Source organism: Nicotiana tomentosiformis, chromosome 10, assembly GCF_000390325.3.
Source record: "Nicotiana tomentosiformis chromosome 10, ASM39032v3, whole genome shotgun sequence".
Lineage (NCBI taxonomy): Eukaryota > Viridiplantae > Streptophyta > Magnoliopsida > Solanales > Solanaceae > Nicotiana > Nicotiana tomentosiformis.
The window spans coordinates 47,362,894-47,373,755 of record NC_090821.1 but is presented as its reverse complement, the minus strand read 5'-3'; the positions used below and the strand labels follow the sequence as shown (position 1 = coordinate 47,373,755).

The 10,862-nt window shown below is 34.8% G+C and overlaps 1 protein-coding gene across 1 annotated transcript; it reads left to right on the top strand.

The window, feature by feature from the left end:
• The first annotated feature begins 5,860 nt into the window (after positions 1 to 5,860).
• On the top strand, positions 5,861 to 9,669 carry LOC104084702 (glyceraldehyde-3-phosphate dehydrogenase, cytosolic). The gene is made up of 10 exons (XM_009588625.4): positions 5,861 to 6,006; positions 6,093 to 6,193; positions 7,329 to 7,444; positions 7,537 to 7,636; positions 7,716 to 7,923; positions 8,019 to 8,116; positions 8,383 to 8,525; positions 8,632 to 8,715; positions 8,952 to 9,041; positions 9,286 to 9,669. The coding sequence occupies exons 1-10, from the start codon at positions 5,979 to 5,981 to the stop codon at positions 9,329 to 9,331; spliced, it is 1,014 nt and encodes a 337-aa protein (XP_009586920.1). The 5' UTR covers positions 5,861 to 5,978; the 3' UTR covers positions 9,332 to 9,669.
• Positions 9,670 to 10,862: the final 1,193 nt, after the last annotated feature.

Here is a 10,862-nt window from a genome sequence, read left to right as displayed (position 1 = left end):
GATAACCGACTGGTGGCTGATATGCATTTAATGTCGTTATGACATGACTGACAAGACATTTTGGGTATTTTGTCATTTCTGTCACGATGTGTCGAAGTAAGAATCTGTAACGACTCGGCCGATCATTTTTAGAGTTATAGTCCCGATACCTTATTAATTGCTTCTCCCATATCTATTTCTGCTATTGTGACTTGCCGGGAGGTTTCGTTTTGGTTTTTGGAGTGATTTGGGACACTTAGTCCCTAAACGAAAGATTAAGTCTTAGGATTTTGATCGTAGTCAAATTTGTGTGAAGACAACTTCGGAATGGAGTTTCGTCGGTTCCGTTAGCTCCGTTGGGTGATTTTAGACTTAGGAGCGTATCCGGATTGTATTTTGGAGGTTCGTAGCTTATTTAGGCTTGAAATGGAGAAAGTCAAATTTTTGAAGATTTGGACCGATAGTAGAAATTTTGATATCGGGGTCAAATTCTGATTTCAGAAGTTGGAGAAGGTCCGTAGTTTGAATATGACTTGTGTGCAAAATTTGAGGTCATTCAGATGAGATTTGATATGTTTCGACGTCGTTTGTAGAATTTAGAAATTTCAAAGTTTATTAGGCTTGAATCTGTGCATAATCCATATTTTTGATGTTGTTCGACGTGATTTGAAGGCTCTACTAAGTTCGTATAGTATTTTAGGATTTGGTTAGTATGTTTGGTTGAGGTCCCGGGGGGCTCGGGCGTGTTTCGGTTGCTCAACGGATCATATTTGGACTTACGGAGTTGGCAGATTTTCTGGTGTTATTGCATACATTTTTCTTCATCGCATTCGCGAGGGAGATCTCGTGATCGCGTAGGTCATCTGAGAGGTCAGCTAAAATTGCTCTCAGGCAGTGCACCGCGAACGCGTGGGCTAGGCCTCATTCGTGAAGAAGAAGTGAGGCAGCAATGGAGTTTGAGTGTTACTCTTCGCGGTCGCTTGAGGACAATTGTGATCGCATAGGTGTGAACAACTAGTGCATCGTGTTCGCGTGAGGTGTTACGCATTCGCGTAGAGTAAATTTCTGAGAGAGCAAAGTTGTTCTTCGCGATCGCGAGGCCTTTTTCGCGATCGCGATTAAGGAACCACTCTGCAGAATTTAAAGTTCAAAAATGAGGGTTTAAGTTCATATCACAAAATTTGATTGAGAGCTCGGTAGAAGACGAAATTTCGAGAGATTTTCAGAGGAAGTCATTGGGTAATGATTCCTAACTCCTTTATAGTTATATCCCACTAATCTATCATTAATTTTATCATTTAATTTCGAATTTGGGGTGAAAACTTAGGAAAAATTGAGAAAAGTTCTTAGGTCAAATTTTGGGGTTTTGATCGAGATTTTGGTATCGGATTTGAGTAATTTTGGTATGAGTGAACTCGTGAGTGAATGGGTGATTGTATTTTATGATTTTTACCCGATTCCGAGATGTGCGCCCAGGGAGGCTTTTTGGGCATTTTTTTATTTTCTTGCCTTAGCTTTGATTTCATTAGCTAGATTAGTTACTTGCAGCTATATTTACGTTATGTAATTGATTTGATTAGATTTGGGCCACTCGGAGTTGGATACTCATGGCAAGAGCGTGATTTCAGATTTGATTTGAGCTTGATTCGAGGTAAGTGGATTGCCTAACCTTGTGTGGGGGAACTCCCCTTAGGACTAGGTACTATTTGATATGCGAGCACCGTGTACGTGAGGTGACGAGTACGTACACGGGCTATTGTTGCAAAACTCCATTTTCATTAAGTAAAATACATGTCTTCCTTTAACTGAGCTACACTAGCATATGAATTTATCCTGTTTAGTCTAGAGCTGCATGTCTACGTGTCTTAATTATTTATGTGAAACTCTGTGCAGCATGCTTAATGAATTTCCTGCTTCCTCCTTGACTGGTACTTAGTCTAAATCATAAGTTTTCATGATGTAGTTGTATTTCTATTGTTTGTGCTGCACATTTACTTTGGGACTACGGAATGGTATTCTGGTAGATCCCCCATGTTCTGTATATTTACTTTGGGACTACGGAACGGTATTCCGGTAGATCCCCCTGCCTTGCATATTTATTTTGGGATTACGGAATGGTATTCCGGTAGATCCCCCTGTTCTGCATATTTACTTTGGGACTACGGAACGGTATTCCGGTAGATTCCCCTGTCTTGCATATTTACTTTGGGACTACGGAACGGTATTCCGGTAGATCCCCCCTACACATTTAGGTTTGGGACTACGGGACAGTATCCTGCGAGATCCTCTGTTGTTATCACTGTGTTATGAGCTGTTGTCTTTCATTAATTTTATTCCTGTTAGATTTCCGTATTTATTTTTTTACTGCGGTATTTCATTATGTCTTATTTCATTATATTTATACCAGTAGGGCCCTGACCTGATCTCGTCACTACTCGATCGAGGTTAGGCTTGGCACTTATTGGGTACCGTTGTGGTGTACTCACGCCCTTTCCTGCACATATTTTTTGTGTGCAGATCCAGGTTCATCTTACCAGCCTCATCACTAGTTGCAGTCCCTGCTGCTTATTGGAGATTTCAAGGTACATCTGCCCGCGCACGCAGATCCTCGGAGTCCCCCTCTATCCTCCTATATTCATTTTTTCTTCCTTCTGTAGAAATGATGTATAGAAGAGTTAAGACTTCTTAGTAGCTTGTGACTTGCGGGTTTCCAGATTTTGGGAATATTTTTCGTACTTTTTCAGAGGTGATAATTGTATATGCCGAGTGGAATTCAGTTGCTTATTAGATATTAGTTACTGTTAGTAGTTAATGTTCATTCTTTTATTTTATTTTCGCAAAGTGTTAGGCTTACCTAGTCGTAGAAACTCGGTGCCATCACGACGGTTCACGGAGGGAGAAATTGGGTCGTGACAGAATCAGGATCTCATGTCGTTTCTCATCATTTACCCTCCGAGAAACGAGGGGACTATCTGTATACGGGTAAAACCGGGCTCATGGTACACCCCGGTCTCCGATAAAATAAGCCAAACTCGAGACATGATGACAGGGGACCGAAATCGAGGTAAAAGTCTCATCGAGTCAAAATCCGGGGGCATGACGCCCGCTCTCGAGAATATCGGAGTCATGGTTCGGAATCAGTCCTAGCCTTGAACGACTTCGAAGAATATTGCCGGGCAATCAAGCACGGCCAACGGAAGGCCATTATATCCTTGACCGGTCGGATATCACGGCGGGGATCTCGACACGTATCAATGAAGAACCGACAATTAATTAATCAGAAGAATTTTTACCTTTTATAGAATTGTACTAAGAGTAGGGTTCCCCTACTATATAAAGATGGTCTGATAGTTCACGACATCCATTGTAACACGTATTCCAAAGCAATTAAATATCGTCTAATGAAAGGAATAATAAGTGAGTTGGTAATCCAGTGGTAGAAGTTACCCGGTTATAAGGTGTTTTGATCCTTAAAGTACATATTAAATTTTCATAGTAAAATTCTTCCACAAAATATTTTTCAAGAGAATTTTTTATATCATACCAAAATACACTATAAGAGTTTCGGGTATGGCAATTCGCAAAGCACATTAGGTACTCTAATCTTGTTATATGTACGATGTATCATCTAAAAGATTATCAGACAATCCGTAGCAAGAATACTGCATACCTATTTGGTCCCACAAGTACCATGACTCCATGAGCTTGTTTTTATTGTCTTTCTGAAATTTTGATGTTTGAATTACTAATTTTTGGTGCTTGGAAATACTGAATTTTAATATTTGGAAAATTTTGAAATCTTATTGTTTTGAGTAGCAAATCAAGTGAAATAGTAATTTTTTTTCCAAACCTTTTTCCTAAGTAAAATTCAAATCTAAGCACAACTTCCAAATATTCTTTAATTTGTTATTTTCACTTATACATATCCTTTTTTTCTCAAGTTTAATTAAATATTGTCTAAACGCCTAGTTCTAATGAAAAAAACGTGCTTGTACATCAATTTTAAAGTCCGCATAAGTAAAAAATCAATAAATAAGTGGCACCTCAAAATCTATGTGAAAGCAACTTTAAGAGGCAATTTAAGCAAAAAGATACTGGGAAGGTAACTGAAAACCTTTAATAATCAAACAGTATAACTATTATGAAAATGAGTGATTGATACTGTGAACAGCAAGTTTTACTTTGGTTTGTTTCTTTTTTAGTTTTTGATACTGAAATTTCATTGCAGATGGAGAAATCGTTATAGCTTGAACTTCTCTCTTACCTTTAATGTCAAGTTTTTGTAGTTATACATGTTTCAAAAGTCTTATAACAACACAATTGTATGATTTATTTAAGATCACAAGTTTTAAAAATATTCATTTTTTTTGTTAAACTCCATTCCTTATCTAACTACATATAAGTTAAAGGCGAAAGATCATTTTAGCACGTGACCGAAACTATTCTCACTTTTAGCTCGTGGCCGAAACTATTTACATTCTATAATCGCAAAAGTATATAAAATTTATATTTTTTTTTTATATATAATATATAAATATATACATATAAACAAAAAATATACATTTTCTTTACTATTATTTTGACAATGTCATTTCCTTAAATTAAAACAAAGGAAATATAAAGTAAAAAAGTGAGCCTTGACTAGAAGGCCATTCGTTCAAACCCGAAGGAAATCATATCTGGATCCGAATCTACGGATGATGATTGTATTTCTTCGGGTTTGAATCATTCTTTTTGGTTCGACATTTTCAATAGATAGCTAGTGAATTGGCAATTAGTTGGATTATCCTAGATTTTAGCTTCAAATTCTTGCAATTGAGTAATTGTGCTGTTTACTTATTCTTTCACTTTGTTATCTTAGCAACAAGCTAACCATAGAAACTGAGCTTTTTTTATATGCACAGTTAATGCGAAGAGACACAAAAGAAAATGGAAACTTTCAAATGTTGATTTTGAAAATATATTCCTTCCGGTCCACTTTAATTGATTTTTAGCTGTTTTCATGTATATTAAAAAATTTACCTTTTAGCATTAATTAATAATAAAATTGACCATATTAACCTTAATTTGTTCATTGAAAATATAACAAATATTCCTAGACTCTTTAATCCAAAGATAAATTTGGTAAAAAGAAGTTAATTCCTTTTTGATATCTGAAAAAATCAAATATTATGGACCACAAGAAAAAACGCAAAAAATCAAATATTTGAAAAAATCAAATATTAGTAATAACATTTATTTTACTCTCAGCAATGATTTTACGTATATTTATTTTATGTCAACGTATAGTAAATATTATGTATATAATAAAAAATCTAGATACCATTTGAGGTTATCTAGATAAAAATTATTGCAAATAAAAATTAACGATGTTTAACATTTCTTAGTAAAATATATATTTTACATACAGTAAATAGATAAATAGTAATTAAATTCTATGTATATTTACTATTTGCTATCTAGATAAATATGTCATCTTTATTTCTTTCGGTAAATAAAAAAATAAAGGGAACAGATATTTTGTCAGATCTTAGATTTCTATTAAAAATTAAAATGTGTTTAATGTTATGACTAAAAGTGCACCACTTTGTTAAAGTAAATGGACTATTAGTGCTCCATGTAGAAGAATATGTATGCATGACTTTGAGTTTAAAGCCAAAGATAATGTATGTTTTTGAGTTTTTTTCAGTGTTATGACTAAAAGTGCACTACTTTATTAAAGTAAATGTACTATTAGTACTCCATATGAAAGAATATATATGACTTTGAATCTAAAGCCAATTCTAAACCAGCAGGCCAAGTATTACCCACAAAAACCGATAACCACTTTGTGTAAATTAGCGGTTCCTTTTGTTTCAAAGCTTCGAGAATTCCGCTCTAATTCTGTATTTATAAGCAACATCAATTCACTGCATTCTACTGCCAAACACTTACCCTGGTAAAAAAGAATACTCAATTCTTATAACTCTTTTCTCTCGTTTAATTTATTTATAAGCATCATGGGCAAAGTCAAGATCGGAATTAATGGTATTTTCATTGTGATTTAGTGTCCTCATTTGTTTATTTAGGTTTCTTTTTCTAATGATTTCTTGGTTTTTATTTAATGCATGTAGGTTTTGGAAGAATTGGTAGGTTGGTTGCTAGGGTGGCACTGCAGAGTGATGACATTGAACTAGTCGCTGTCAATGACCCCTTCATCACCACTGACTACATGGTTACGTATTTGAAATTTACTAATCCGACTAATCTTTTGTTGATTTATCGACCCCTATGTTAATTCCTTGTTGTTCATATTAGTTTTCATGACTTGAGAATATATGTTCCATATTCATTATCAAAGGTGGTGGGTTCAATTAAACCCGTTATTTTCACCATGGACCAAGAATATATATGTGAAAAGTAGTTTAAATATATTAAATCTTGAACCCATATTTTTAAATAACTTAGAATCATGAATTTTGAAAAGCAGATGCTTATATAAGCACAAAATGAGAAAAACGGGATATTCCCTATTCTTGGATCTGTGCACAACCGAGTCAGAATTTTAATCAGGTGTAAAGTATTACTGCATCTAGTACTATGTTGTAGTAACAATTTAAATACTACTTACTACATATTTTGAGTTAAAAACATTGAGTCTGCACTTACGTTTCTGTACATGTGAATCATTTCTAAGTTGGAAATTAGTGCTTCTTTTATAATTTACCAACTACTCCTATTATTCTGGCAAACCTAATTGAGGCTTAATCGATTGTCAGTATTGCATTTCTAAATAATCAGAAAAATCTTCTGAATCGAAATGTAGCATGCCCAAAGGTGTGTATGATTATTACTTTCCTGCCGGCATTTTCTTTTAGTCGCTTTTCCTTTGGAGGCTAGTTATCAATTCAAAACTTGATTGGGTCTAGAAATTTAAATTTTCAATTTTCTGTTAATTACTGTCTCTACAGATGGTGAAACTTCATTATAATAGTAATTTCAAGTCTATGTTTTGATTGCTTGTATATAGTCATGTGTGGATGTAGAGTTTGGTCGCCGGGTTCATTTGAACCCAGTACTTTCGACGCATAACATAAATTTATGTCTAAAAATTCATTAGAATTGCAACAATTAGTAGGTCCGAACCCATAACTTTGAAAATACAATGGGTTCAATGCTAAAAACCTTAAAAGTTGAACCCACATAATCTAAATCGTGGATCTGCCTCTGTATATAGTTGTCATACTGACTTCACTTTTGTGACGGTGCATTGTTCTTGGATGTATTTCAATGAATTTAAGGTACTATATGCATTGACGGTGTTAGATTTTCATACCTATATCACTAATGTGTATTTTTGTGTTTTCTAGACCTACATGTTCAAATATGACACTGTTCATGGCCAATGGAAGAAACACGAACTTAAAGTTAAGGATGAAAAGACTCTTCTCTTTGGCGATAAGCCCGTCAAAGTATTTGGTGCTAGGTAATTAATTCTATTTCCAAGATTTCAACCTCGCATTACAATGGGAGTTTATTTCATTTTTATTTTCTTACTTTTCTTGGTGTGACGAACAGGAACCCCGAAGAAATTCCATGGGGTGAGGCTGGAGCAGAGTATGTTGTAGAATCCACTGGAGTTTTTACTGATAAAGACAAAGCTGCAGCTCACTTGAAGGTTTTCATAGTATCTATACGCTGACAGTCTTAAGAATTTATGTTAATGTTGATCCCGATGTTCCGTCTATTTTTCTTAGGGAGGTGCAAAGAGGGTTGTCATTTCAGCCCCTAGCAAGGATGCGCCAATGTTTGTTATGGGTGTCAATGAGAAGGAATACAAAGGAGATATTAACATTGTCTCTAATGCTAGTTGCACTACCAATTGTCTTGCTCCATTGGCTAAGGTTATTAACGACAAATTTGTTATTGTCGAGGGACTTATGACCACAGTCCACTCTATTACTGGTAAATTAAACCCCTGATTAGCTAGTATACTTAATAGTGCATTATTTCTTCTGTTTGACTTTATGGATCATTTATTATGATGTATTGTTATTTAGCAACTCAAAAGACAGTCGATGGTCCTTCGATGAAAGACTGGAGAGGTGGACGAGCTGCTGCTCATAACATCATTCCTAGCAGTACAGGAGCTGCCAAGGTATAATTAACTGCCAAATTGCGTTTCTTATGAAGTGAGATGGAAATCTTGTTTTGTGGAAAAATAAGTTTTTTCCCTAATATACTTAATAGAACTATCTTTGTACATTTCATATACCCTGTATGCTTTATGAGCCGGTCCATGCTCCAAAAAGCCTAGCATAATTTACCCTTTTTCTCCCTATATGTAAAATTATACAAACGTATGCGCTTCAGTGGAAATTGAGTACTTACTAACTAGTATATATTTTACATTGGATTATGCAGGCTGTCGGCAAAGTTCTGCCTGCACTGAATGGAAAGTTGACTGGGATGTCTTTTCGTGTTCCAACTGTTGATGTTTCAGTCGTTGATCTTACAGCGAGGCTTCAGAAAGCAGCCACCTATGATGAAATCAAAGCAGCTATCAAGTACTAACCATTTTGAAATTTTGTCCTAATTGAAGATTTTAGTTTATCTTAGGTCCAGAAATTTTGCAAGTAGTTACTTTTCGTGAACTAATTTATTTCTGTACAGGGCTGAGTCTGAGGGTAAAATGAAGGGAATTCTTGGCTACACTGAAGATGATGTTGTCTCATCTGATTTTGTGGGTGATTGCAGGTGATAATCCTATCACATTACTTACCATCTAACAGATCTCTAGACTAGATGCAGCGGGTTCAATAGAACTCACTATATTTAGCTCGTACTGCGTATATATATTTAGCTCGGACTATGTATGTGTGTGTGTGAGAGAAAGAGAGAGAAATTCACATATATATAAAGAGCAGAACTCACTAGACTCTAAATTCCGGATTTGCTGATACTGTAATATTCTAATATGTTGCATATGTCAGGTCAAGCATCTTTGATGCCAAGGCTGGTATTGCTCTCAATGGGAACTTTGTTAAGGTTGTTTCGTGGTATGACAATGAATGGGGCTACAGGTAAGCGTTTACCAGAGTTTTTACTTTGTATTGGACTAGAAAATATGGTATAAGGTTATTTTGTGACCAAAGGTTATGTAACGCTAGCTGAATCTATTACAGTACTTTTTGTTGGAAAAGAAAAATCTGAAACATATATAATTCTGAATCCATTGACTTTAGATCCTGTTTGAGACACATCTACCTTTACTGTTTTCATGAAATTTCTAACAACATACTGTATGTACGCTTTTTGTTGTTGCAGTAACCGTGTTATCGACTTGATTCGTCACATGGCGACTGTTGCATAAAGAGTTTTTTTTTTATCAATGGCGGCTGGTTAGACGAATTGAAGAAGCTCTGGAATAATAGAGAAGTAGAGATCAGTTGCAGTATAGTATGCAGATCCCTTCTTTTATTTTTGGAGTTATATTAGAGAGCTTCTAAGAATTTTTCATGAGGATATTTTTTGTTAGAGTTCAGTAGGAATAAAAGACGAACAAGTGCATTAATCTGCTAATACTTTTATGTTGGAAAGATGCAAATTTTGGTACACTGAGATATTCTTTTTGGGTTTCTACATATGCTTTTTTGTGTATGTATGTTTTTTCAATTGAATTGCAGTAGTGACTATTTTCCTTTTGCACCATCTTTATTCTCATTGGTTACTTTGTAGCACAAAGTCAAAGAAACAATTCTCAAATTTGAATAACTGGCCTGGTTTGCGGGATGCCAAGAGTTCTCCCTCAAGAGGGAGAGGGAGAATTTAGATGAAATAGTTTAACTCGACATGAAATTTAAAAAAAATAAGTAAATTTTTGAAACTTGTGGTGTTAAAAGTTTAAGGGGTAAAAGATTTGTGGGGCCATGATATTTGTGTGATTATAAAAGATTTTTATTAAGGGTAAAATTGATAAAATGAAGAATTTAAAATTGAATTATTTCCAAATTTAGAAATGTATTATTTATTTTGAAACATACTAAAAAGAAAATTATTTCATTGAAACGGAGGGAGTAGTAATAAAGACTCAAATCTTCTTTCTCCTGCCACTTTCATTACCGCGAATCCTTTTTCCACAGACTTAGGGAAGCTAAATCACTATCTGGACATTATTATGCAAGTACCCATACCGTTTGACCAAAATATGTAGACGTTTGATTAAACTAATTAATTTTATATGACGAAGGGCTAAACCTAGTTAATGATAATAACTTCAGATCTATAATCGATTAACGCAAATAACGCAAGAGCAGTATTGAGAGAAGATTAAATGTGATGTACATTTAATGTTTTAAGATCATTAATGATGGGGAATATCAAGCAATAAATAACGATAAATGGCATTAAAGTAAATAAGAAAAATGATTCACCCAATATTGAATGAGGTGGATGATTCTTCTTTCTGACAATGATAAATGATAGACAAATACTAGAATGTTTGGACCCTTCTTGGATCTAATGGAAAAAGTGTGGAATAGTAGACAATCGAATCTCTTTAGAAATGTAGTGATTGTCTTTTATCTAGAAAGAAAGTCTACTTTTTCAAAGAATGTTCTTATTAGAGAATATTACATATCTATCTCCCAATATCTCTTTTTCTATTTATATGAGACATTCCTCATTCAACCCTAAAAGTGCAGACACCAAGAATATTCAATAGAATATTCTCCTGAATATTCTATAACAAAAACTAGCTGTTAGCACTGCCTTTGATACTCGATCTCGGCCGTTATTGACTACTTGGTTACGAGCCCCGTTATCTACTAATCAACCTCGACCATATCGCTTTCTACGATACCGCTTCATGCTAAATCCCACTGAGGCAGATTTTGACCCATACA

What these genes read in the sequence shown, in the direction of transcription:
- LOC104084702 (XM_009588625.4), top strand. Translation starts at nt 5,979, where the DNA reads ATGGGCAAAGTCAAGATCGGAATTAATG. An exon ending in GTCAAAGTATTTGGTGCTAG is followed by an intron (nt 7,445 to 7,536) that starts GTAATTAATTCT and finishes TGTGACGAACAG; the next exon opens with GAACCCCGAAGAAATTCCAT. An exon ending in CACAGTCCACTCTATTACTG is followed by an intron (nt 7,924 to 8,018) that starts GTAAATTAAACC and finishes ATTGTTATTTAG; the next exon opens with CAACTCAAAAGACAGTCGAT.